This window comes from Balaenoptera physalus (genome assembly GCF_965194825.1).
Source record: "Balaenoptera physalus genome assembly, chromosome: 20".
NCBI classification, from domain to species: Eukaryota; Metazoa; Chordata; class Mammalia; order Artiodactyla; family Balaenopteridae; genus Balaenoptera; species Balaenoptera physalus.
Window position 1 is genome coordinate 5455587 of NC_138901.1, and position 26767 is coordinate 5482353.

Genomic DNA, 26767 nt, shown 5'->3' on the forward strand with positions numbered 1-26767 from the left:
TCCACAGCACAGCCAGATCTTGGCTGCATCTTAAATTGTTCTCTTTACTCTGGTATCTCCTTTCCTCTAATTGCTTATTACTTTTATTTGCAATGAAGTGATTTTCCCATGATAACAAGGAATAATGAGCATGCGGTCCAAGTGTCTCTTAAATTGCTTGGAGCAACTATCATGCCTTAAAACATGATTAACAGCAAGGGTATAAACATTCCATTATGTCAAATCATTCTGTTTACACCACCCCAAGATATGTCTTAAGGATAGAGATCACCTTTAAACAACGCAGTCTGGTGTCTTTGTTTTTCCCTTTTAATAGAATTTTAATAGAATTCTAAAAGAGCATCTTCTGTTGTAAGAAATTAGCATTGTGGTTGGGAAGTATGTTAACTTATACTGACAATTTGTCATGCACCCTCATCTATAGTTTATCAAGCCAGGCTCTGAGTGAAGACAGTTTTTCTTATTCTACTGTTTCAAGCTGTAGACTTTTGCATTCATGAAGAGAAAAATAAGTTCCCGCCTTGAAAATTAAACACAGTCCATTGCAGAAGAGTATCCATCAGTATTTGAGTCCTGGGATATTGTTCTTCCAAAGATGGTCTTCGTGTATGGGTATCACAACACTCAATTATTTGGGGTCATTACTGTCACCTAGGATAAAATGAATGTTCTTGTAAGAGGCTCTCCAGTCATCAATTTTCTCTTTTGGCGAGAAGGCATCCTAAATTACAAAGCATAAAAATGGATAATGCTGCACATACTATCGGACTATTTGCGGATGATGTTGTAAACGGCTTATCCATCTCATTACATGAAAGGCATAACATTACAAACATTCCATCTCAGGAGCAAGCATTAGGCTGAGAACTTAATTAACAAAATAAGAATTGGTGATGTGGACTGCCCTTGTGTCCCGCCTGGTTTTCAAGTTAGAACGTTGGAATCCAAACCAGTGCAGTACCTTGATGACCACTAAGAATCAATTCTTACAACCAGTTACAGACCCAAAGACTGTCACATTTTGACAACTTGATTCTCAGTAGTTATCAAAATTAGCAATGTAACAACAGTCGCTACGAAATGGCCAGGAAGAAAAACAAAACAGGTGGGGTTCAAGTATAATGGGTGTAGATACATTCAAGGTAGGCATTTCCTTTTAATTTTAGGATTTTATAATAATTATCTCCCTCCCCCAACATACAGACACACACACACACACACACACACACACACACACACACAAATCTTACAGATTTTTTAATAGCCTATATACAAAAATTTAAGAGTACTTTAATTATATGACTGTCCAAGGCTCAGGACCATTACTAAAAAATGTGGAAGATGTTTTGGTAACCACTACATGAAAACACAAACTCCACTGATCCACTGTCAAATACAATTTTCTTCCTTCATTTTGATGTCATTTATTTTTATTATTTACAATTTTATCTATAGTTTTTAAGACTCCTCCTTAAGGAACTATTTCAGAGATGAACAGACAACAACAAGATCAAAATCCATGCACCTCCCACCTACAGTTAATAAAGCTTAGCCTTTTACTATAGTTGATTCAGATTTTTAAAAATAAAATGTTGCAGAAAGAATTGAAGTTCCTCTCTCCTGCTACCACTTAGAGATATTAAGTATCTGGAAAAGCTCATGGGTACCCTTCTTAGCCATGTTTTTGCACTTTTCATAGACAAGCTTATATAATTTTTTTTTATAAATTTATTTTACTTATTTATTTTTGGCTGCGTTGGGTCTTCATTGCAGTGTGCGGGCTTCTCTTGTTGCAGAGCACGGGCTCTAGGCACACGGGCTTCAGTAGTTGTGGCACATGGGCTCAGTAGCTGTGGCTCGCAGGCTCTAGAGCACAGGCTCAGTAGTTGTGGCGCACGGGCTTAGCTGCTCCGCAGCATGTGGGATCTTCCCAGACCAGGGATGGAACCCATGTCCCCTGCATTGGCAGGCGGATTCTTAGCTGCTGCGCCACCAGGGAAGTCCCTATAATTTTATATATAAAATACTTGTATATAAAATAGGTAATGTTACTTGACACAATTTCAAAATTTAAATAGTATTTTACTACATGCAGCATTCTGCAACTTACCTCTGGTTTCTGCTAAACATTGGACATTTATCCATGCTGATTTATAGATCTAGCTAATGTATTTTTTTTATTATTAATTAATTTATTTATTTATTTTTGGCTGTGTTGGGTCTTTGTTTCTGTGCGAGGGCTTTCTCTAGTTGCGGCAAGCGGGGGCCACTCTTCATCGCGGTGCGCGGGCCTCTCACTATCGCAGCCTCTCTTGTTGCGGAGCACACGCTCCAGACGCGCAGGCTCAGTAATTGTGGTTCACAGGCCCATTTGCGCCGCGGCATGTGGGATCTTCCCGGACCAGGGCTCGAACCCGTGTCCCCTGCATTAGCAGGCAGAGTCTCAACCACTGCGCCACCAGGGAAGTCCTAACTCATGTATTTTAACTGCTGTTTAGCACATCGTTTTATGAATTTATCACAATTTAATTACCCACTCATCTGATGACTGGTATTTTATTTCCAATTTTTCACCATTACAAGAAGTGCTGCAATGGAACATTCCTACGCCTGGCTCCTTGTGTACATTTGCAAGAATGTTTAGAGAGCACATCCCTGAAATTGGAATTGCGTGGTCATAGGATACATGCATCTTCAGTTTTACTAGATATTTCCAAATTACTCACCCAGATGGCTGAATTAATTTGCACTCCCACCAACCGTGCACCCAGGTTCCCATTTGCCCAAATCTTGTTAAACAGTATTACCCATTTTTTTTTCATTTTTTGTCAGATATAATGGGTGAGAATTTAAACTGCATTTCCCCAATTACTAGTGATGTTGAACATCTTTTCATGTATCTGTTGGGCCTTTAGGGTTTCCTCCTCTGAAATTCCTAATCAAATAATTTGTTCATTTTTTGAGTATGGTTTGCCCTTTTCTCATTGATTTGTGGGAGCTCTTTATATAGTCTAGACACCAATACTTTGTGTCAGTTATATGCATTGCAAACATCTCACAGACTTTGGCGTGGCTTTAACTTTATGGTGTCTTGTGTCAGAGAGAAGTTTTTTTGTTTGTTTTTTAATGTCAGCAAATTTTAAAATGCTTCTGTTTTATCGTTAGCCGGCTACTCATTCGAATCACCTGAAGAGCTTTTGAAACTACTGAGGCCTGAAACAGTAGTGACAGAAGCAGATCAGTGACGGCCTGGGATTAGATTGGGGGTGGGGGACTAACTGCAAAGGGGTACAAGGGAATTTCGGGGTGCTGAAATCGGCAGTTTGGTTGTGGTGAAGACCACACAAGCGTATGCACAAGGAAATCACACAAACATACGGAGCCAACAGCCATTCCTACCAATACCTATGTTCTCCTCTTCTTTCTGGACACAGAGGTAGATTTTATTTGATCCAGCCTGCCTACCTCTCTTGACTTCATCTCTCACCGCTGTCACGCTCTCTGCCACAGGCTGAGTGATGGGTCCCAGTTTTTATCCCTCCCCGCGTCCTTGCCGTGGCCTTACTGTGTGCATCGCATATTTCCCCATCCCTTGACTTTGGGCTTGGTCATGTGACTAAGAACTGACCAGGAGAAAGGGGGCAGGTGAAATGAGCACCACACCAGGCCTGACCCATAAGCACTGAACGCCTCCGCTCCGTAACCAGCTCCTCTGCTTGCTGTGTTCACTTTTGCAGGAAAGGCACCAAATCCACTAGGCGTCCCAAGCCAAAAATAAGGATCAATCTAGATTCTTGCCTTTCTTTACTCCTACGTCCAACTGATTACAAAATCCAACTATTTCCTCTAAACATTGTTTTTAGGTCTACCCATTTCTTTCTGAAGTGCTACCCTAATTCCTACCCTCCTCTTTTCTCACCTGGCTTACTGTCATAGCCTGAGTCTAGACCAACATCCTCCACTCTGCCCTCCATAACCCCAGAGCCCTCCTTCTAAAACCCAGATCTGAAGAAGTCACGCCCTTGCCCCCAAACCTTCATTCTCACCATTGCCTACAGAAGAAAAGCCAAACTTTTTGTAGAATACGCCACACCCTCCATGTGTAATATGCCAGCCCTGCCTACCTGTCCTGGCCCCGTCTCTCTCCACCACCAGGATCTCTCTCTGTGGCAGGTGCACTCACGGGCGCCAGTTCTTTACTTCTCTTTGCATCCATGCTCTTGCCATGGTCTCATCACGGGCATAGTTTATATATGGCTACTTTATTAGCTTCCTAGGGCTGCCGTAACAAATAACCACCAACTGGGGGGCTTAAAAACAACAGAAGTTTATTCTCTCACAGTTCTGGAGGCCAGAAGTCTGAAAACAAGGTGTCAGCAGGGCCGGGCTCCTACTGACACCTGTAGAGGAAAGGAACCTTCCTTACTTCTTCCAGTTTCTGGTGGTTCTGGCAGTCCTTGGCATTCCTTGGCTTGTGGTGGCAGAACTCCAATCCCTGCCCCCTCCTCATGTGGCCTTCTTCTCTCTGTCTGTTTCCCCTATGTCTCTTCCCTCCCTTCCTATAAAGACACTAGTCATATTGGCTTTAGGGCCTACCCTAGTCCCGTATGACCTCTTCTTAACTAATGACACGTGCAAAGACCCTGTTTCCAAGTGAAGTCACATTCTGAGGTTCCAGGAAACAAGCGGATCTGGGGTGATCACTATCCATCCCAGAACAACCGCCCTCAACCTTGGATCCTGCCATGTGACTTGCTCAGTCAATAATACATGGATGGAAGTATCCGGGTGTCAGCTCTGGGCCTCAGCCCTAACAGGCCTTGTTTGCTTCTGCTCTTCCTTTCATGGCTCTGCCCTCGCTGGAAGAAAAACGTGCCCTGGCCCAAGGCAGATGACAAGAAGACACTTGGAGCAGATTCACCACGCCCATCTGCAGTCCTGCAGCTTAAAGCAGTCAAGATCGGCTGACCTCCAGCTGAGCCACAGATGCATGAGTGAGCCCAGCTGACATCGGCAGACTTGTCCCAAGCCAGTTTACAGGCAGCTGGGAAATCAATCCTTGCTGACTGCGGTGTGTCACTGAGATCTTATGGTTGTTTGTTAGGCAGCAGTGGCTAACGAATACACATGCTTTGTACCACCACAACAATGAACCAGTCAACCTGCTGTAGTGCATCTTTAGATATATTGTTCCCTCTGTCTGAAATGTATACCCCACCACCTCCTGTCAAGGCCATCTACCTGACGAATTCCAACTTAACCTTTAAGTCTGAACTCAAGCACCAACTTCAGGAAGCCTTCCCCAGGTAGACTGAGTCACGATTTATCAGGGCTCTCATCTTATACTCTTCCACTATAGCAATGACTGCTCTGCCATTGCTTGTTTATCTAATTATAAGGCTTTTGATCCCTGGGACTAGCAAAATGACTGGTACCAAAGTTTGCCACTAAATGAATCAAAGAAAAATAGACCTGGTGGGGACAGGGCAGTAGGGGGTAAGGGGGAAAAGGGCAGAAGAGTCTCAGCCTAGGACAGAGGACAGCAAAGGTCTACAGAAGTGTGCAGGTCCAGATGCCCATCACAGTGTGATTCTGACACATGCAGCTGCTTTGGGGGTACTCCTCATGGTAATAAAAACTCATCCAGTCACCAAGCCACAGAACAGAATGGGAAAGGGAAGCAAAAGTCTGGGGGGGGGGTCCCTGCTGAAACATCTCAGTGAAGATGCAAGAAAAGCCAGACCACATAGGATTCCAGAGAGATGGAATGGAGCTGATGACATTTTCTGTGACGATAATGACAGAGAAGGGATTAAAAGAGAAAAGCAGCCAACACACACACATACACACAGACACACTTACAAATGTTTCATCAAGCCTGAATCCACAACTTGTGCAAATAAGAAACATAACCAAAAAGTTATCCCCAGCTGCTTCCACATTTCTTGGTATAACTCATATTTATGAAACACCTACTGTAAGCTGGCCAGACTATGTGTTAGGTACTCTATAGGCATTCATTTTAGTTAATCCTCATGGCCACCCTCTCAGGTAGGATTATATCCATTTTACAGATAAGGATACCAAGCCTCAGAGAGGTTAAGTAACTGCCCCAAGACACACAGTCCTGTGAATCCAGGGCAATTTGATCCAATGTCCATGCGTGTTCCAGTACGACACATTGCCTCTAAAGAAGCTTTAATGCAACCGAGAAATGTGGACTTGGGTGGGGAGCATGGGGGTGTTAGAAAGAATGACGGTACACTCCATCTAATGATACGTCGCTACATAATGCCATTATGGAATATCGTTATATCATATATCATCAGGTAACATATCATTACATTCTAGTGTATCATCATATAATATAAATAACCCAGCACTAGCCCCAACTGTAATGCCAACCTAGAACTCCATCAGCACGTAAGCGCAGCACAAGCTCGCACTTCCCCGGGCTCGTTATCTGCCAGTCCTGCCCTAGATCGTTCCTGCCATTGAACCAGAGGAACCTTGGGCATCACCAAGGAGCCAGTCTGCTGGGACTCCTCCAACTGCCGCTCGCTGTACCATATGGAAACTTGATACGCAAGCCCTTCTAGCACAACGGGGAGGGGGGAGCATAGTCCGGATCAGGGTGTCAGACAAAGCGGGCAGTTATTTTTACGACAGCTGTCAGGAGACTAAGGGGAGGAGAAAGGCAGGGGTAACAGTGCAAATGCACCGAAAGGAGCCTGGAGCCCCTGGGATTGAGGAAGCGAGGAACACAGCCTCACCCAGACTTCACACACCACCATCACAGGGAATGGGCGTCCGAGGCTGCCCACACGCTTTCCTTCGTGATGGAATTTAGGGGTGAGCAGAAAGCAGTGACAAGCATCCCTTTAATTCTGTCCTCTTTTGCTTCCCGAGAGAGAGAGTCCAAATGGGATAACTGATCAATAAGGAAACTGTGAAATCAAATTCATATTTTATGGCAAGGCAAGAAAAATTTAAACATAAAAAAATTTCCTCTGCCCTTGGGCCTCCTCTCCCCCCACCACTGTGCATTGTGTGTCTGCATTATGTCTCCACCAGACCGCCCCCATCCACAGAAATACCTGCTCAACCATAAAGGGTAACATTCTCCTAGTGTTATCAAGACAACTCCTTAAAAGATAACATTCTTTCTTGATCTTATAAGAGGTCACATGACCCAGCACTGATGATCTGGATTGTGTAAACTGTCAATAATACGTCATTTAATGGTTCTGACGAACCTAGGGGCGGAACAGGAATAAAGATGCAGACGTAAAGAATGGACTTGAGGACACGGGGAGGGGGAAGGGTAAGCTGGGACAAAGTGGGAAAGTAGCACTGACATATACATACTACCAAATGTAAAATAGCTAGCTAGTAGGAAGCAGCTGCATCGCACAGGGAGATCAGCTTGGTGCTCTGTGACCACCTAGAGGGGTGGGATAGGGAGGGTTGGGAGGGATAGGCAAGAGGGAGGGGATATGGGGATATATGTATACATATAGCTGATTCACTTTGTTATAAAGCAGAAACTAACAACACCGTAGTAAAGCAATTATACTCCAATAAAGATGTTAAAAAAAATTTTTTTTAAATAGTAATACATCATTTAATGTACAGCCCTCTGTCTCAAAAAACTTAATGTAACTATGCCTTGACTTCTAAGGGGTGGAACAATTCTCAGAGCTTTGTGAGATGCTGTTCCCAGGTTATAATCCTCATTTAGGCTCAAATAACATTTCCCATTTCTACCTTAGATGGACTGATTAATTTCTCATCAACAAAACACATAAACAAACAGAAAGTATCCCACCAAAATGCCTCTGGCATCTAAAACAAGGGTATAGAGGCCCCCGAGATAGCATTACACGACTAACACTGATGCTACCCAAATGTCTCAGTGGTTCAGGGTTATGAGTCAGGATGGGCTGTGTTTTGCTGCAATAACAAAGTACCCTACTCTTCTATAAGCAGGGGCTCTGCTCAGTCCAGCCACCCAGGGGCCCAGGGACAGAGGCTCCTCCTCAACACATGCACCTGCCATCACCACCTGGGCATCCCTGGGCTTGCTACTTAGTGAGACGGGTCCTTATGCATCTAGATCATTCGTATCACACAAGTGGGCCTCGGTTTCCTCATCTGTAAAGTAAAATTAACAGTAGCACTGACCCCACAGGATTATGCATGTAATGTGCCTGCCCACAGTATATGCTCCACGACTGTGAGTTATTCTTATGACACTTCCCACACAGAGAAAAAATACAACAGGAAAAGATACAGAAAGCAAATGTTCCAAGACATGAATTATAGTTGCTCCCATGCAGTGGGATTAAAAGTAGATTTTTCTTATGTCTTGGAACTTTTCTATTCTCTAGACTTTTTTTTTTTTTTTGCAATTAACACATATAATTTTAACCATCAAGAAAAAAGGGCCATGTGTAAATGCATATAACATGACACCACTAAAGCCAAGTTTAAAAAGTAACTAGCCTTAAAGAACCTTGCGAATCAAGAGTCTACACACTACAGCCCGTGGCCCAAATGCAGCCAGTGCCCTGTTTTTGTACGGCCTATGAGCTACAGATGTTTTTCACATTTTTAGAGGGTTGTAAGGAAGGAAAAGGAAACGAAATGAAAAAGGCAACGGAAACCATAAAAGGTCCGCAAAGCCCAGGATACTTACTTTCTGGTCCTTTTCCGAAAAAGTTTTTTGACCCTGTTTTAGCTCATCTGACCACCTGATTCTTCACAAAGCCAGCCGTCTCCCCTCTACTTTACTTAGAATTGTTTGTTTTAAAAAAATGCCATACGCACATACACATACGCACATATGTAAAAACACGCAATACATACAATTCTCCTTTTCATTCAACGATCCCACGTTTAGGAAGTGTTTATCGTGCAGGGAGGTGTTAGAGGGGCCACAGCATCTAGCCTGGTGCAGGCGCTGATGTAGGCTGGAGGATGCAGTGAGGGATAAAGTCCCAGGATCAAACACACACTCACTCCTTCCTCACGTCACAACAAATCACGTTCTGAGCCCCCTTCTCCACGCCAGGCTCCGCGGCAGGTGCTGGGGATTCAGGGCAAACAAGACTGACCAAGCCACTGCCCCCAAGGAGCTGCCGGTCCACCAGGGAAGCAACCGCCAGGCAGGGGCTCGGCGGGGAGAGCTACAAAGATGCAGGGGCACCTCGCCCAGATCGGAGCTCCGGGAAGGCTTCTGGAGGAAAGGATGCCTTTGTCCTGACCTGAAGGGGAACCAGGAGTTGGCCAGGTGACGGCTAAAGGAGGAAAGTGGTTCCCGGCAGAGGGAGACCGCGAGGAAAGGCTCAGGATGACGAAGGGCACGTGTGTCCCGAGAACCTGCTGCAGCAGCTGGCGGCTGGTTCCAGTGGCGGAGGACCGGCCTGAGCCGAAGCTAAGGAGGTAAGGAGGCGCCTGGAGGAGCGCCCTGAAGAAAGTCCGTGTTAAAGAAAAAAGAAAAAAGACAGAAAGGCTTGGACCCGATGGGGAGAGCACAAAGGATCTGGGATGGCGAGTGAATGGTCAGAATGTTTTTTTTTTTTTTAATTTATTTTGGTTGCACCAGGCAGGCTCCTTAGTTGTGGCATGTGAACTCTTAGTTGTGGCACGCATGTGGGATCTAGTTCCCTGACCAGGGACTGAACCCGCGTCCCCTGCATTGGAAGGTGGATTCTTAACCACTGCACCACCAGGGAAGTCCCAGAAATGTATTTCTAATAAGATTACTCTGGCTGTTTCCATTGTAACCTTGCTGAGAAAAGGCACTTAAAACCGAAGCTAGCCTGAAGCTACAGCCAAACAGAACTGCACTGCCCCACCCCGACCAGCTCCCTCCAGACCTCCCCTCCCTCTGGCCCTGTTAACTGCCCAACTGTCCTCCTGGCCACTCCTTATTGAGAGCTGAGCTTCAGAGAGCTTTGCATCTGTTACTCCAGCAAACTGTGGGTCGTCTGAGCTGCCAGCAAGGCTGCCCACCTGGATTGACCTGATTTGACCACCGGTTAAGTGGAGATCGTGATACACACCCCCGAAGAACGGAGAATTAGGGTGTTCAAACAAATCCCGTACCCCACATTCCCAGCAGCACTGTTCACAACAGCCAAAAGGTGGAAACAACACAAGTGTCCGTTAACGGAGGAACGGAAAAGCAAACGACGGCACATCCATACAATGGGACAGTGTTCAGACATAAAAAGGAATGAAGTTCTGACACAGGTTACAATGTGGATGAACCTTGAAAACATTATGCTGAGTGAAAGAAACCAGACACAAAAGGTCACAAACTGTATGACTGCATTTACATGAAATAGCCAAAATGGGTAAATCCATAGAAACAGAAAGTAGATTAGTGGTTGCCAGGGGTTGGGGATGAGGGAGGGAGGGAGGGGGAGTGGCCGCTTAGTGGGGATGGGGGTTTCCTCTTGGGGGGATGGAAATGCTTTGCAACTAGATAGCAATGCTGGTTACACAAAATTGTAAGGTACCAAATGGCAATGAATTGTTCACCTTAAAATGCTTAATTTAGGAGTTCCCTGGTAGCCTAGTGGTTAGGATTCCGGGCTTTCCCTGCTGTGGCCCAGGGTTCAATCCCTGGTCAGGGAACATCCCGCAAGTCGTGAGGTGCAACCAAAAATAAATAAATAAATAAAAATTAAAAATAAAATGGTTAATTTTATGTTATGTGAATTTCACATAAATTAAAAAAATAATTCTTTGTATAGCTGGTTTACACGATGGTGTTAGTTTCAGGTATACAGCAAAGTGATTCAGTTATACATACACATACATATGTTTTTTCACATTCTTTTCCATTATGGTTTATTGCAAGATATTGAATACAGTTAGTTCCCTGTGCTATACAGGAGGTCCTTGTTTACCTATTTTAAATAGAGTAGTTTGTATCTGCTAATCCCAAACTCCTAATTTATCTCTCCCCCACCCGCTTTCCCCTTTGGTAACAAGTTCATTTTCTATGTCTATGAGTCTGTCTCTGTTTCATAAATAAGTTCATTTGTGTCATAAAAAAATACACTTTTAAGGAGACCATGAGATATAGAGGATTCTGGGTACCCCACCTCCCAAGTTTTCTGTCTGTGCCCCTCACATACTACAGCTTTCCAGGCTCCTCCAGCACACCTTCCTGGACTGTTCTGTGATTCCCTCACTTTGGTGAGCGCCAAAAGTCCCCTAGGGACCTATTTTAAAATGCAAATGCCTGGGCTGCATCCCAAGAGCTTATAAGTCATTGAGTCTGGGGTGGGCCCAGGCACCTGCATTTTTGAAGCCTCCCAGGGGATTCTGGTGCACTCTGAAGTTTGCAACCCACAGAACCAGGTCCTTTCCCTGCTTTCGTCCTGAGACTGTACCTTCATCACCTGCAGGAAGCCCTTCTTTCCCTCTTTACTGAGTCCTTTGCAATAAATCGTAAGACTCTGGCTTCCAAGGGAAAGAGAAAGGTACTTGAATTGCAGTGAACCATCCAGAAAACATCACTTGAATCAAAGCAAGTTATAAGTTGCCTTCAAGTGCTGGCCACCAACCTCGGCTGAACATCAGAGCCTCCGTGGGGATGTTTTCATTTAGATACCTAGGCTCCACCTGGGACACCATGACTCAGAGCCTCCAGGGGGAGGTCCAGGCGTCAATATTTTTCTAAAGCACCAAAGGCAACTTTCCAGCTCCTTCCCACCCCGTCCCCACCCTCATTCCTTCTAACACACTTCCTGGTCGAATTGCTAGGAAAATGTTGACTCTCAACAGCAGTGTAAGTCTTTAGAGTCTTAGGCAAACATAATTAAGAAAGCAAATAAAGCGTGAACAAGAATATAACAGATTCAAATCAGATCAAGTTTTTCTATTTAACTATCTGTGCCTCGTGTCTATAGTGCCCCAAAAGTGGTCACTTGCCAAGGAGCTTGGATCTGCCTCCAGAAAATAACTCATGGCTGTAAAGCGCTTTCAACTTTGAGGCTCTAAGGAGTTTTCATAACAATGATCTCATATGATCTTCCCAACATCTCCATTCATTCATTCATTCATTCATCAGATACCTCCTGGAGACATACGATGCCCAGGTATTGTAGGGGTCACAGGGGAGACCAGAGCACACCCGTCCCTGCCTTCAGGCCACAAGTGATCAGGTCCACCGGTGATGACAGCACAGGGAAGAGACAGGGCAAGATGGCAGAGGTGCCAAGTGGAACCAAGACCTGGGGTTGCCAGGGAAGCTTTCTGCTGAAGGAACACACAAAGTGCACCCTGCAGGGTAACTAGGAGAGGGTCTGCAAACGCTGGAGGGACAGTGTTCTGAGCTGGGCACCAGGCCAGCGTGTTGGTGATGGTCTACTGGCTTTTGCATTACATTCAGAACTCCCCCGTCTCGCTCAGGTCGAGGCAAGGTAAGTCCTCCCATTGCTTACCCATGCATTTGGAAAAGGGAGGCTCTGAACGGGATCGGCTGGGATTCTGGAGACACGGTGTGCTTCTGAGACACAGGGCTGAAAGTCCCTTCCCCTCCTCCCAGTCCTAAGGCACAGGACGAAAGGAACCGCAGGCGTGGAGCTGCGCAGAGCACCTTCAGAGGGCGTTTCCATTTACTACTGTTGATATGCCTTCTGTCATTTATCCCTGGGGCTTGTTATGGGGATATCAAGCTAAAGCTAAACAATGTTTTAGCTTTTCCAGTGGCTTTAATCCAACTCCTTCCTCTCAAAGAACTGGTCAAACCAACATCTACATCCCCAAACTTCACCCCTTCTTTTCTTCTTTGATACCAGAACTCTAACTCCTCTGGGGTCATGAGTCCCCAGCCTTGAGGTGAGCCGTCTACACTATCACCAGCACCACCACAATCCGAGAGAAGACGGACAGGACAGGCGTGGCCAGGACCTGCTCTATCGGGCACTGATGCACCAGTCACCTAGCGAGGGGTACACCTGTGAGCCAACAGACACGCCCCGCCCCCCCCCCTTGGGAGGAAGGAATTATGATGAAACGCACACCCAATTCCTTTAGCCAGCCAGCCTCGTAAATCATCTTTGCCTCCGTCATCTTTGCCAACCAGCCACTGGTTCAATAAATTTCCATGGAGGTCTCTAGATATTTCCCATAATCTTGCCGCCTGGCTCAACAGAGGGCAAGAGAATACAAGTATTCAGTCACCACTTTACGGTCTGAACTATGAAAAGGTGTTCTAAGCATGGAGAAGGAAGTCCAAGTCTCAGAAGGTTCCAACCATGCCTATTTGCGTTCCAGAATCCCCACCACTTTATTAAAATAACAAGGATCATTCAGTGCTTGGCGAGTTCCCTTCAGCAAGCCAGCCTGTACTGAAATGGCCGCTTCGCGTGCGTTGTGTGTGTGCAAGTGTATGTGTGTGTGCAAGTGTATGTGTTCATGCCAGACCCAGTGAAGGTACCTGGGGAATACACAGCACCCACAGAGGCAGGTTTCCAAGCTCTGACTGGGCCCTCTCAGATGCTCTGCGCCATTGGCTGCAAAGCCACAGATATTTCTCCTGTGGCCTCAACGAGCCAGGACTGGGTACGCAGCTAACACACCCAGGCATACACAGGGGTACAACAGCAGCCCCCCGCCCCCGCACGCCTTAGAAATCAAAGGGAGCAAGTGGAGAGGAAGGGAGTCTGTGATACGCGTTCCCAGCAGGTAAATGCGCAGAGCAAGGCATCCACAGGATGGCTAACCCACTGCCTTCTCTGAGAATCAGCAAGCGCACCACGCTAGGAGACGGCCTCAACCCCCTTTTGAGCCCCTGTGCTTGCCAACGGGACCAAAACCGACACCCGAGCGCCTTCCTAAAAGTCACAGGAGGCTGCAGGAGGCATCGAAAGGCAGAAGAAGCAACCTCGGCCACGGCTTCCACAGGCACCTTGGAAATGGGTGCTTGGGATCCAGGGGGCCCTGAATGCCAGCTCTCTACAAATACCACATTGTGAAGGGCCCGCGGCATCAGTGGGCCAAGAGCCCCCCAGTATGATGAAATAAACTGGCTTTCACAAAAGATTCAAAACGCTCCTTTGTCGGTGACTCATCTGAACGACAAGGTTTTGGCAACGCTCCGCAGCCCAGGACTCACCAGCCACGGCTTCCAATGCCAGCAAGCTCGCGGGTTTGCTCCATTAGAAACTGAAGTATTCATTAGCGTCGTGTATTCATTAGCGAGCTCTGCCCACTCAGCGTGCCCGTCCAAGTGCCAGCTTGCTCTTGCTCAGAACACCCAGTGCCTGAACTGAGGGCCTCCATACATCCACAGGGTGAGCTACCTCTCAATCTTAGTACCATAAATATCAAAGGAAACGGAGAGGATGCTGTTATGTGCTGAATTGCTCCCCCCAACCCCACAAACTCATATGCTGAAGCCCTAACCCCCAGAACCTCAGAATGTGGCTGGATTTGGAGGTGGGGTCTTCAAAGAGGTGATGAAGTTAAAAGGAGGCCCTTCGGCTGGGCCCTAATCCAATCTGACTGCTGCCCTTATCAGGAGTGGGAATCTGGACACACAGAGTGACACCAGGGATGCCCACAGAGAGGAAAGACCACGTGAGGACACGGTTAGAAGGAGGCACCTGCCAACACCTTGATCTTGGACTTCTAGCCTCCAGAACTGTGAGGAAATACAGTTCTGTTGTTTCAGCCACCCAGCCCGTGGTGGTCTGTTACGGCAGACCTAGGAGATGAGGACAGATGGGTGCACAGTTAAGCAAAAGGGCTGTTTGCAAAACCCCATCCCTCTTCCACCTGGTTTCCCAGACAATGGGGCCGCCCAATCCACCCCCGCGCCCAGCCTCCTCTGATGACACGGTCACGTCCCCACGCTGGAGGAGCCCGGTGATTCAGCTGGACGGAGGCTCTCTCCAGGCCAGCTGAAATGTCAACCGTCCATCAACCCCATGATGCACCTTAGAGCATCAAATAGAAGTGCAGATCTCAAAGCACAGCAAAGCAAAAGAAAGGAGATGTTAAAACTGAGGCAGGGAGCCGGTTTTCACTGTGAAGCTAGTTGGGCTTATCTGATAATACCAGAATTATGCTATGGACTCTAGAGGTGGATGCCACTGCGATTTCTCCTTCTGTAAGCGATTCTTGCCATTCCCCCACCCCCAATCTCCTCTGTTAGGTATTCGTTCGTAAAGTAGTAGAATCAGAATCAGAACACTGAAGATGGAAAGCATCTATGAAGGGGAGGAAAACATGCATCACCCCTGAGGGGGAAAATAATCACCTGTCACTTCCAAACAGTTGTCATACCTGGTCCCTCATAGCGACTCCAGTGGCCAGAAATTGACACCAGCAACAGTTAGGTGCATATTAAAGGTATGCACACATCCTGCTCGTTTAAGTTTTTAGCGGAGGCATCTTCTTTACCATCACAGCGAAAACTAAGAGAAACTGAACAGGATTGGGACACAGATACATGAAGGAGGGCACTGAGGAGAAGGTCGCACCCCTATCGCTTGCTGACTTTCCTGCCCCGGAGCACGTTTGGGCGGGGCCGTCAGCCTCGATGCCCGCCCGAGGGTCTCAGGCAGAGTCAGACACCACTACCTTCCCTCCCCCTGCAGTCCTTGGGCAGTCTCTTCGGATGTCAGATCCCAAGAGAGGGAGGGGAGGGGGCGGGGAACACACACCTCCCAGAGAGAAGGTTGCCAAGATGTAAAGCAAAGCTGGAAAAGCAAGTGTCCACACACAACACAGCCAAGATGTTACCACTTGTTTTTCAGGAGACACACAACAAAATGACATTTTCCAGAGGGACATATATACATAAGCAAAAGCACAGAGCAATCTAACTCCTCAATGACAGGGAAATGGTCCGGTGAGCTACACTAAGATGGAAGGATGCGGTACATGTACTAAAATGACTGTGGATAAAAATCGTTCCGAATTTTAAAAATAACGCACAAGAGAACGCACAGACGGTTCCAACTGTGTGAAATGTATGCATGCACGTACATAAGCAAAGAGAAGGGAAGTCTAAATAATGTAGCTATAGAGTTGATTTAAAGCATACTTGAACAATACAAGCATAGGGGACAGTGTTTCTATTTTGATATTTATAGGACACAACATAATTCGTTTTCTTAAAGAAAAACAAAAAAAGAGAAAAGAGGAAAATCTAGAAGGATACCCACTAAACTGATGACAATGGCTGACTGGTTTGGGAAGAGTACGGGAACAGGAGAGCCTCTTACCCCGGTCAGGCTGCTTTAACAAATTACCATCGACTGGGTGGCTTATAAACCGCAGAAATTTATTTCTGGCAATTCTGAAGGCTGACAAGTCCAAGATCAGAGTGCCAGCAGATTCAGTGTCTGGAGAGAGCCCACGTCCTGGTTCACAGACAGTGTGTACGTGTCCCGATGTGGCAGAATGGGAAGGGGGCTCTGAAGGCTCCTTCATCAGGGCACTAATCCCATTCGTGAGGGTTCCCACCCTCATGACCTGGTCACCTTCAAAAGGCCCCACCTCCAAATACCACCGCATTGGAGATGAGGTTTAACATATGAATTTTGGGAGGACACAGTCTACAGCAAGAAAGGAGTGTCACGTTAAATTCTGTTTAATTTTTATAATGACATTTTTGTGCTGTGTTGATGTAATACTAATATGACTAAAAAGAAAGACACAAGCCATGGCGACACACATCCACCCTCCTCCTCCTCTCCCCTCTACCCACCAGCAGAAAATCACAGTTTTAAACTAAAGGTGAAGTCTTCCCACCCACTGCCATCCTTAACTGTATATAGAAGCAAACTGCAAAGGTCATAAAAATGTCAGTATCTCCAAACAGCTGTTCAAGGTCCGTTCCCCTTCTCCCTAGAACCATCCAAGGGGAGTGCCGGGCTCAGGCTGGCCCGAGCCGCATTCGCCATCGGCGTCCTCCTGTCAGGCCTCTTCCGGGGCCCGGCGGACTGAATCTTCCTCGTCTACCCCGCCTCTCTCGCCCTCTCATTAAGATATCATTTGGCAAAGCCTCTGTAAAACCCTGTCAGCTCATTTCCCATTAACAGTTCCCGCGTGAGCCTTTTCTACTCTATCCCCAGATAAATACATGAAAATAAATACCCTTTCCGGGAGCGATTTGATGCATCCGAAGTTAACACAGCTACCGTGGGTTCAGCCTGACAGGCTGTTGTGAGTAAAACCCTTTTCATGAGCGATACGGTGCTCCCGCTCCAAAAGGGGCACAGATACACCTGAAAGGCTGAACGAACGGAGATGCAGCTGGAGAACAGGGTCGGTTGTTAACCATTTCCTTCCCACCCACCCAGAGTCCTGCCACCCTGAACGTGTAAGTATAACCGGGGTGGCCATCTCCGACGTGGGCAGGTGGTGGCACCTGTGCTTGGACGGTCACGAGTCAATGTCAGAATCCTCAAACCAGGGGCTTCCCTGGTGGCGCAGTGGTTAAGAATTTGCCTGCCAATGCAGGGGACACGGGTTCAAGCCCTGGGCCAGGAAGATCCCACATGCCGCGGAGCAACTAGGCCCGTGCACCACAACTACTGAGCCTGTGCTCTAGAGCCCGCGAGCCACAACTACTGAGCCCACGTGCCACAACTACTGAAGCCCGTGCGCCTAGAGCCCGTGCTCCACAACAAGAGAAGCCACCGCGATGAGAAGCCCCCGCACCGCAACGAAGAGTAGCCCCCGCTCGCCACAACTAGAGAAAATCGACAGGCAGCAATGAAGACCCAAGGCAGCCAAAAATAAATAAATAAATAAATAAATTTAAAAAATATATATAAAAGAATCCCTCAAACCACACGTCTGTGCTGAGCGGACTCCTGCACTGGCTCACTTCTGCAGGTAAAATAAGGCAGAGACTGACTCACTTCCTCTCAGCCCGTCAGACTCCACGCACGGTCCTCCCAGAGGACAGGAAGGGGGCCAGGGGGTTTTCTGCAGGCAGGTCCCCCTCTCCCCTGGGGCCTGTTCTGCAGGATGAGCCCCTCCATCACCAGTGCAGCCAAAGCCTTTTGCTCTCACTTCATCCTCTTCCTGGGCCACGTGCTGAGCGGTGGGGTTCTGTCATAAGGTGGCATGAACAGGAAACTGAAAAGATCTCAGTCTGAATTGACCCACAGAACTCCTGGTTCCTAAACTCCAATCGCAGCAAGTATTCTGCAACCAAATTCTAGCCCCGGCTTTCTGCCCGACAGAGGACTGTATTCCCCTTGGCTGCTCAGTCAACCCACACGGACTCAAGGTCAAAACCCATTAACTTCACCCACCACTCCCCAGCCAGGCCTAATTTTCTGTGTAGTCTATCCAAGACTTTCCCCTGGGATCTTCTCTATATTCAAAGCATATTGTAGAACAAACAGGAAGCAAAAGGTTAAAAAAAAAAAAGAACTGCTGCACAGAACAAATTGGCCAAATGACTGTTTACACTGCCCAGAGAAAGCTGCTACACTCAGGCAGCTGGTCAAACACACCTGGCCCCCACTCCCTGGCCCCGGTATCAGGGAAGGGTGACCCTTCGCGATTGCAAAGAGCCCTCTGCAAGATACTGCCTTAGAAGCCCAAGTGGGCCCGGGTGGGAAGGGCGGAATGAGACCAGCAGGGGCTGTGCACAGCAGCTGAGCCAGCCCCCTGTCTGCTGTTCAGGAGTTAAGGCCCCTGGCTGCCAGATTTTCCTGCCAGGGCAAGTAGAATACACTCCAGCAGCAAGTTTACACGTAACCAGGGCGGACTTGAGAGCAGAACAGGGCAATCCATACTGAGGACCTCTCAAAGCTATTACCAAGCAGATGTCCCTTGACGACAAGGAGGCAAAGGGCCCAGGGCGCGGAAACTGACACGGCCGTTCACGCTCTCGATGAACAAGAATGACACACCTCCGAGACAACATCTCGGCTGTCCAGCCAACCATCACATCCAGCTGTTTGGGCCAGAGGCCGGCCGTTCTGGGACATGGGTAATCAGTTTCTCACGAGTGTCTGGGCCACGTTCCGACGAAGAAGAAGGCAGGTGGGCCGGGGAAAGGATGTGAGCCTACCTCCTGGGGTACATGCCCAGACGGCTCCAGTGAGCCCGACGGGCTCCTGCCCACAGCGGCCCAGCAGAGAAGCTCAGCTCCTCAACATGGTCCTCCCTGTGCCTCCTCCCCACCTGGGTGAACAGGGAATTCAAGCACCAGCTCAGGTCTCTCAGGGGGCTTCTGCCCACCTCGGGGACCTGTTGGGACACTGCATCTGGTAAGGTGACTTGTGCCTGCACTGGGTCCGTATTGAGGTCCACCCTTCAGCCGAGCCGGTTTTAGCCGATGGCGCTGGGTCAGGATCTCATGGCCTGGCCTTGGCTCTCTCTGCTCAGTGACCAGAGCCAGACTTCAGGCTGGGGTTCATTCTGTGCTTCTCTGTAAGCAAGTACATGCTCATTCCCCAAACCCAACCCACCAGCACTATTTAGGCAAAAAAAATAAAAAAGCTAAATCGCTGGCACACCCCAATTCTGGCGCCTTTTTCGATTTTTTTAGTTTTCACTTGGCAGCCCCTAAAGGGAGTTATTCTCAAGTCGTAAGAAGGAAAAGTGGGGAGAAGGGGCACATAACCGGTTCATGGCAGAAGTGAGCGCAGCCCAAGGCCCTACTGCCCGGTCTCCCCACCTCACCCTCCTATGAATAAGCCCTTGTGGATGGGATGCTTTGTCGACGGTCTTACACTGTAGATGGGTGTGTTGTCATCTCCCTGGGGACATCATAAGCTCTCTAAGGGTCAGGACCACCGTCATGGGCACTCCCTTCCCCCAGTGTCTAGGTCCACTCATACAGACAGTGTTGCACCACACGACGTCAGATGTACTCTATATTTATAATGAGATCTGACATTTAAAATATGAACGTATCAAAATGTAACTAAGGAGATGATGAGTCAGACTACCAAGCGCTTATTTTCTTGTAGGCATTAAGTCACAATTCCGTTCCTCCAGGTAAAAGCCCTACATGGCTTGAAATATCTATTTCGATATCACTGGCTACTTAACATAGACACGAGTTGGCATGTCAAGTTTGAACAGAAGTAAATCTATGGCACAGAGCTGGACACATCCTGACACAAGAGCCCAAAGCGGAGTGGTACTCACCTGGTGAGGCATGAGGAGGTCAGCCAGGTAGACAAACGCAGCTCCGAGGGTGAAGCCGACAGCCACAGGGAAAAAGGCCAAGGCACCAAAGCCACCAGAGGACGTAGCCATCTCCACCGCCGGGGCCAGGAGAGACCAATAGGAAGCGGCCAGCATGACCTGCAAAACCACGATAAGCAGCAAACCATTAAACCATCCCCTGAAGGCCTTCCAAGTGGGGACTTCCCTCGCTCTCTATGGCCCAAACTGAACCCCACAGTGTCACCTGGGTTAGGCCTTTAATCCTTGGTGGTAGGTACCATCCCAAAGCACAAAGCCACCATGAGAATTCTAATGTTGTTAAGAACTCAATTTGGGGTAGGACGGAGTTGACCTTGGGAAGAGGGAGTCTAGTTTGCTGTCATCTAGCCTCTAATTCAGTGGTTCTCAACCATTGCCGGAGACATCTGGCAACGTCTGGAGACATTTTTGGTGGTCACAAGTAGGGCTGGAGGTGAGGGGGAGGTTACTAGTAGCATCTAGTGAGCAGAGGCCAGAGAAGCTGGTAAATGTCTCACAACGCACATCACAGCCCCTGACAGCAAAGAATTATCTGGTCCCAGAGGTGAGCAGCACTGCTGAGAAATTCTGTGCTAACTGAACACTACCAGGGCCAGACTGCTCACTACTTCATGAGCTCCACTGCGCCTTGGACATGAGACAGCTCTAATTACTACAGAGTTCTTCCTTAAGTAGAGCTGAAATCTGTCTCCCTTCGGTTTTTACCTATTCGCACCACGTCTGCTCTCCAGAGCACTAAAGGAAGGTGTCTTTCCCCTGTGATGTGCGACAGCCCTTGAAATATTTGAAGACAACCAGTGAGATCATGTCAACTCGGTCTCATCAATTTTCTCATCTCTAAAGAGGAAGAAGGGAACTTATATTTACAGATCACCTACTATTTCCAGGGACCAAAGCTTCACATCTGATATCTTATTTTATCCACCCCAACAGCTTTGGGAGGAAGATGTTGTTTTCTATTGCTATTTGTAGATAAAGAAATTGAATCTCAAAGTAATAAGATCATTTGCTCAAGGTCACAGAGCCAGGAAGTGGCAGATCCAGGGAACTGAGCAAAGTGGGACCATCATCACCTCAGTGAGGGGGAAAAACAAAAGGGAAAAGGGAGAATTGAAGCTGGACTCAAATCTCGGGGAGGTCAATTTGATCAAAGGTTCTCCAGCATTTAGTGAATTAAACACTCATCCACAGTTGTTTACTCTTACAGACACCATGACATCTTGGCTAGAGCACACCCACTACCCATTGTAACCATATGACAGTCAGCACTAACATGTAAAATGCTGAATGGGTTTCTAAAATTAATTATGCCTTGCCTTTAAAAAAAATCTGCATCATCCGTCTCCAAAATAACATTCAGAGTGACGGAACCAGGTATTGCGAATGCAACAATAAAGAACAAATCCGTGCAAAAAGAAAATGATTTCTCTTCTTTGATGCATCATCTACACACAGTCACCGGTTTGGCACTGGACTCTCCCAGCAAAAGTCTTAGCGCACCTGCCTCAGAGACTCCCAGAAACAATGAAAATGGTTCATCAGTTCAGTTCCATGGGACCACCAAAGGAAGCTTGTGGGAGCCTTATCTATGCCAGGGGCTGATCCATCCCTTTACTGGACTTTGTCTCACTTGCTTTAGAATTCAACAACCCTCCATAACGGCCACTCACGGTAAGCTCCCACCAAGGATGACCAGCACAGAGGCACAGGCATGTCCAGCAACCTCTATCCCTGCATGTTGCAGGGCCTCCCATCTAGACCATTATCACCAGTAAGGCCACTCACCTCATCTTCCAGTCCCTCCCCACATCCCATCCTTGTCAATGTTGCTTGGGGTACTTCCCCAGCCTCGGATCCCCATCGCCTTCTCAACACCAAGTCCAACCTCTTCTGTCAAAGCTCCTTTCCATCCCTATGCATCACTGGGTACCAATCTTTTCTCTGTCCCCTGCACGTGAGCAACATACAATATTCTCATGGACGAGTGATGCAAGGTGAGGCAGAAGGGATGTGTCTCTCAAGGGGGGGTTTGCCGGAATCTGGGACGCTTGAAATGGAAAGGCACCCCAGACGATTCAGGTGGGTCCCCTCCTTGAGAATCAATGATCCTTTATCCTTCCAGTCAAATCCAGAACCCAAATGGATTTCCTTCATTTCTTTTCTTCGCCAGCCTCCCTGTCTCCCACATAAACTGGAACATGACCAAGGATCAATCTTGAAATGAGACTGGGTTGCCTGGGCACTTCCCTGGCAGTCCAGCGGTTACGACTCCGCGCTTTCACTGCCGAGGGCGCAGGTTCGATCCCTGGTCATGGAACTAAGACCCCGCAAGCCGCATGGCACGGCTGAAAAAGAAAAAGAGAGAGAGAGAGAAAAGAGACTGGGTCGCCTGTCTGAAATGACGACAGGGCTCTGAAAAAAGTTTATTTAAAGGGCATATGTGGGGACTTCCCTGGTGGCACAGTGGTTAAGAATCCACCTGCCAATGCAGGGGACATGGGTTCGAGCCCTGGTCCAGGAAGATCCCACATGCCACAGAGCAACTAAGCCCGTGCGCCTCAACTACTGAGCCTGTGCCTTAGAGCCCGCGAGCCACAACTACTGAGCCCGTGTGCCACAGCTACTGGAGCCCACGCGCCTAGAGCCCATGCTCTGCAACAAGAGAAGCCACCGCGATGAGAAGCCCGCGCACCGCAACGAAGACCCAACACAGCCAAAAATAAATAAAATCAATTTATTAAAATAAATAAATTAAATAAAGGGCATATGTGGCAGACAAAATAATGACTTTTTCCCCAAAGAGGACCACATCATAATCCCTAAAACCTGTGGATATGCCACCTTACGTGGCAAGAGGGACTCTGCAGCCGTGGCTAAGGATTTTGAGATGAGATGATCCTGGATCTGGGCGGGGCCGGTGTCATCACAAGGAATCTTATGAGAAAGGGAGATGGGTCAGCATCAGAGAGACGATGTGATGATAAAAGCAGAGGTCGTAGTCAGAAAGGAGAAGCTAGAAGATGCTTTGCCGCTGGCTTGAAGATGGAGGAAAGGTTATGAACCAAGGAAGGGTGGTGAGCTCTAGAAGCCGGAGAAGGAAAAGAAACAGAGTCTTCCCAAGAGCCTCCAGCAGGGACACAGCCCTGTTGCCAGCTTGACTTTATCCCAGTTAAAACCATTTTGGACTTCTAACCTCCAGTACTGTCAGATGATACATTTGAGTCGTTTTAAGCCACTACACTTGTGGTACTTTGTTACAGCAGCAAGAGAAAACTAACACAGCATATAAAGGCATACGTTACTTTTTTTTTTTTTTTTTTAGAGCCGTTTTAGGTTCACAGCAAAATTGAGCAGAAAATACACAGAATACCCATATGCTCCCTGTACCACATATGCACAACCTCCCCACTACTGACACTACTAACTCCAGTGGTACATTTGTTACAATCAATGAACTTACACTGACACCTCATTATCATCCAAAGCCCATAGTTTACATTAGCGATCACTCTCAGTGTTGTACATTCTATGAGTTTGTACAGATACATAATGACATGTATCGACTATTCTGGTATCACAGCTAGTAGTTTCACTGCCCTAAAAATCCTCTGTGTTCCACCTTTTCATCTCTTTCTGCTCCCCTGCAACCACTGGCAACCACTAATCTTTTTACTGTCTCCATAGTTTTGCCTTTTCCAAAATGCCTTATAGTTGAAATTGTACAGTATTGCAGCCTTTTCAGACTGGCTTCTTCCACTTAGTCATATATATTTAAGATTCTTCCAAGTCTTTTCATGGCTTTATAGTTCTTTTTAGGGCTGAATAATAGTCTGGATGGACCACGGTTTACTATAGGACATCTTGGTTGCCTCCAAGTTTTGGCAGTTATGAATAAAACTGCTACAAATATTGTGTGCAGGTTTTTGTGTGGACGTAACTCTTCAGTTCATCTGGGTAAATACCAAGGAGTGTGATTGCTGGATTGTATGATAAACCTTTTTTTTCTTTTTAATAATCCCCCAACATAGGTGACTTCCCTGAAATTGTCAACACTAACAAAGCTCCTTTAAATGTTAGGCATTTTTTTAAAAATCTGGATGTAGTGACATATTAACTAGCTGATACAGAAGCAGGAAGTAGTATATCTGATTAACCTTCAATTACCCCTAAGAAGCAGGGCCTGGAGGGGATAGTCTAGCAAAGAGGAGATGGTAATCACTGGGCCCAAGACTTCAGGGAATGAACTCAAAAAGCAAGTCATTGCCAACCAATCCCTTTATGACTGCAGATGGCAGATACCAAAAGCCCTCCTGCAGCTGCAGCCCTGCTTATAAAGGCAAACTGGGCCACAGCGTGATAGGGGAGAACAAATCTGACTCTATATTGGATCTGTTTCCTTTACTTTAACCTTTGTATTCTATTGCTTTTTTTTTTAATAGATCTTCATTGGAGTATAATTACTTCACAATACTGTGTTAGTTTCTGTTGCACAACAAAGCGAATCAGTCATATGCATACCCATGTCCCCATATCCCCTCCCTCTTGAGCCTCCCTCCCACCCTCCCTATCCCACCCCTCTAGGTCATCGCAAAGCACCGAGCCAATCTCCCTGTGCTATGCTGCTGCGTCCCGCCAGCCAACTGTTTTACATTTGGAAGTGTATGTATGTCGATGCTACTCTCATTTCGCCCTGGCTTCACCCTCCCACCCCATGTCCTCAAGTCCACTTTCTATGTCTATCGCTTTATTCCTGCTGAATGGATAAAGATGTGGCACATATATACAATGGAATATTACTCAGCCATAAAAGGAAATGAAATTGAGTTATTCGTAGTGAGGTGGATGGGCCTAGAGTCTTGTCATACGGAGTGAAGTAAGTCAGGAAGAGAAAAACAAATACCGTATGCTAACACATATATATGGGATCTAAAAAAAAGAAAACAAAAAATGTATTCTATTGCATTTGCTACAGGTTAAGAATGTTGCCCATAGCTTGAAATATACAGGATAGTCCATTCTCAGGACCCTGACTAACCCTTTTCCGTTCATATAGAGATAAAAAGTTGCAGAACAGAGAATAACATCTGTCTTACGGGAGGCTTGTAGGAACATCATGACCTGACCTACTGCGGGCAGCTGCAAGAACAAAGGATTCTGACACCAAGAAGTTGGCCACAACCAACCACGCCCCCGCCCCTTTTAGTATAAAAGAAGCCTCAATTCTAACTAGGGTAAGACGGTTCTTTGGGACATTAGTCCACCATTTTCTCGGTCTGACGGCTTTCGGAATAAAGACGCTATTCCTTGCCCCAGCACCTCGTCTCTCGATGTACTGGCCTGTCGTGCCCTGAGCAGTACGAGCTTGGACCCGGCATCAGCAGCTCCAGACCTAAAGGTATCAGACGTAACCGCGAGGAGCTGACCGTCGTCCCTCCCCCTTCCTGCCTTTGTCTATAAAAGGAGTGCATAATCAGGTTCCAGCACACGTGACAGGGGCCTCGCTGTACCCCGAGTCCTTTCTGCTTCTTTATTCGCCAAAAGAAAATGTAATGTAACGCCCAATCAATCAAATGAGCCACGGGAAAGCTTGTGTTGGAGCCCATCCTCCAGCTAAATGTCGCTAAGACCAAAGCAGCCCAATTTTTTGCTCAGTAATCAAAGATGCTGAAGGGAGTGAGCATTTCAATAACAACAACAGCTCCTGAAAAAAAGAGCTAAGGAGGAAATAAACAAAACACGGACTGAATGTCTAACTTCGGTCCCTGGCCGCTTTGGTTGGTCTACCACAGGGCTCAGAAATCTGAAGGGTGGACAGAGAGGGTCTCAGGCCAGCTGGTGTTTGAGAAACCGTGTGTGCTCCTCGATTCTCCCCAGGCCCAAGGGTGAACCCCACCTCGGCTCTCTTCTTTTTCATGTGCTTCCCCTGGCATCTCAGCCACTGTCATGCCTTCAATGTCCATCTCTACGGATGGGCAAGTGAATGAATGAATGGCTTGAGTTAATTAAAAGAATTGATCTTGGACCTGTTCATAATTGCCAAAAGATGGAAACAGCCCAGATATCCATCAACAGATGAACGGAGAGACAGAATATTCCATTGGATGGAATATTTTTCAGCCATGAAGACGTGAAGGACTGAGACACGCTACAACACGGATGAACCTTGGAAACGTGCTAAGTGGAGAAAGCCAGACACAAAAGGTCACATAGGATTCTACTGCTATGAAATGTCCACAGACAGAAAACAGATTCGTGATTGACAGGGGGTGGTGGGAGCAGTTCCTAGTGGACATGGGGTCTCCTGTGGGGGGAGGAAAATATGTGGAAGTGCGGCTTCCCTGGCAGTCTGTGGGTTAAACTCCACGCTTCCTGTGCAGCGGGCATGGGTCTGATCCCCGGTCGGGGAACTAAGGTCCCACATGCCACGCGGTGTAGCCGATATATATATATATATTTGGAACTGGGTAGAAGTGATGGTCACACAACACTGTGAATGTACTAACTGCCGCTGAATCTCATACTGTAAAATGGTTAATGCTATGTGAATTTTAACTTAATT

The 26767-nt window shown here is 47.1% G+C and overlaps 1 protein-coding gene across 16 annotated transcripts in view; it reads right to left on the bottom strand.

The window, feature by feature from the left end:
* Positions 1 to 26767, bottom strand: part of SLC39A11 (solute carrier family 39 member 11) — a 426997-nt gene that overhangs the window by 278900 nt on the left and 121330 nt on the right. For 15 of the 16 annotated variants that reach the window (XM_082439851.1, XM_082439858.1, XM_082439857.1 and 12 more), the window contains one exon: positions 20149 to 20307. In XM_082439851.1, the coding sequence (XP_082295977.1) occupies positions 20149 to 20304 (156 nt within the window). In that variant the 5' untranslated portion in view covers positions 20305 to 20307. Of the gene's footprint in view, positions 1 to 20148; positions 20308 to 20913; positions 22167 to 26767 lie in introns of those variants that run through there. The other variant, XM_082439848.1, reaches the window with a different exon arrangement.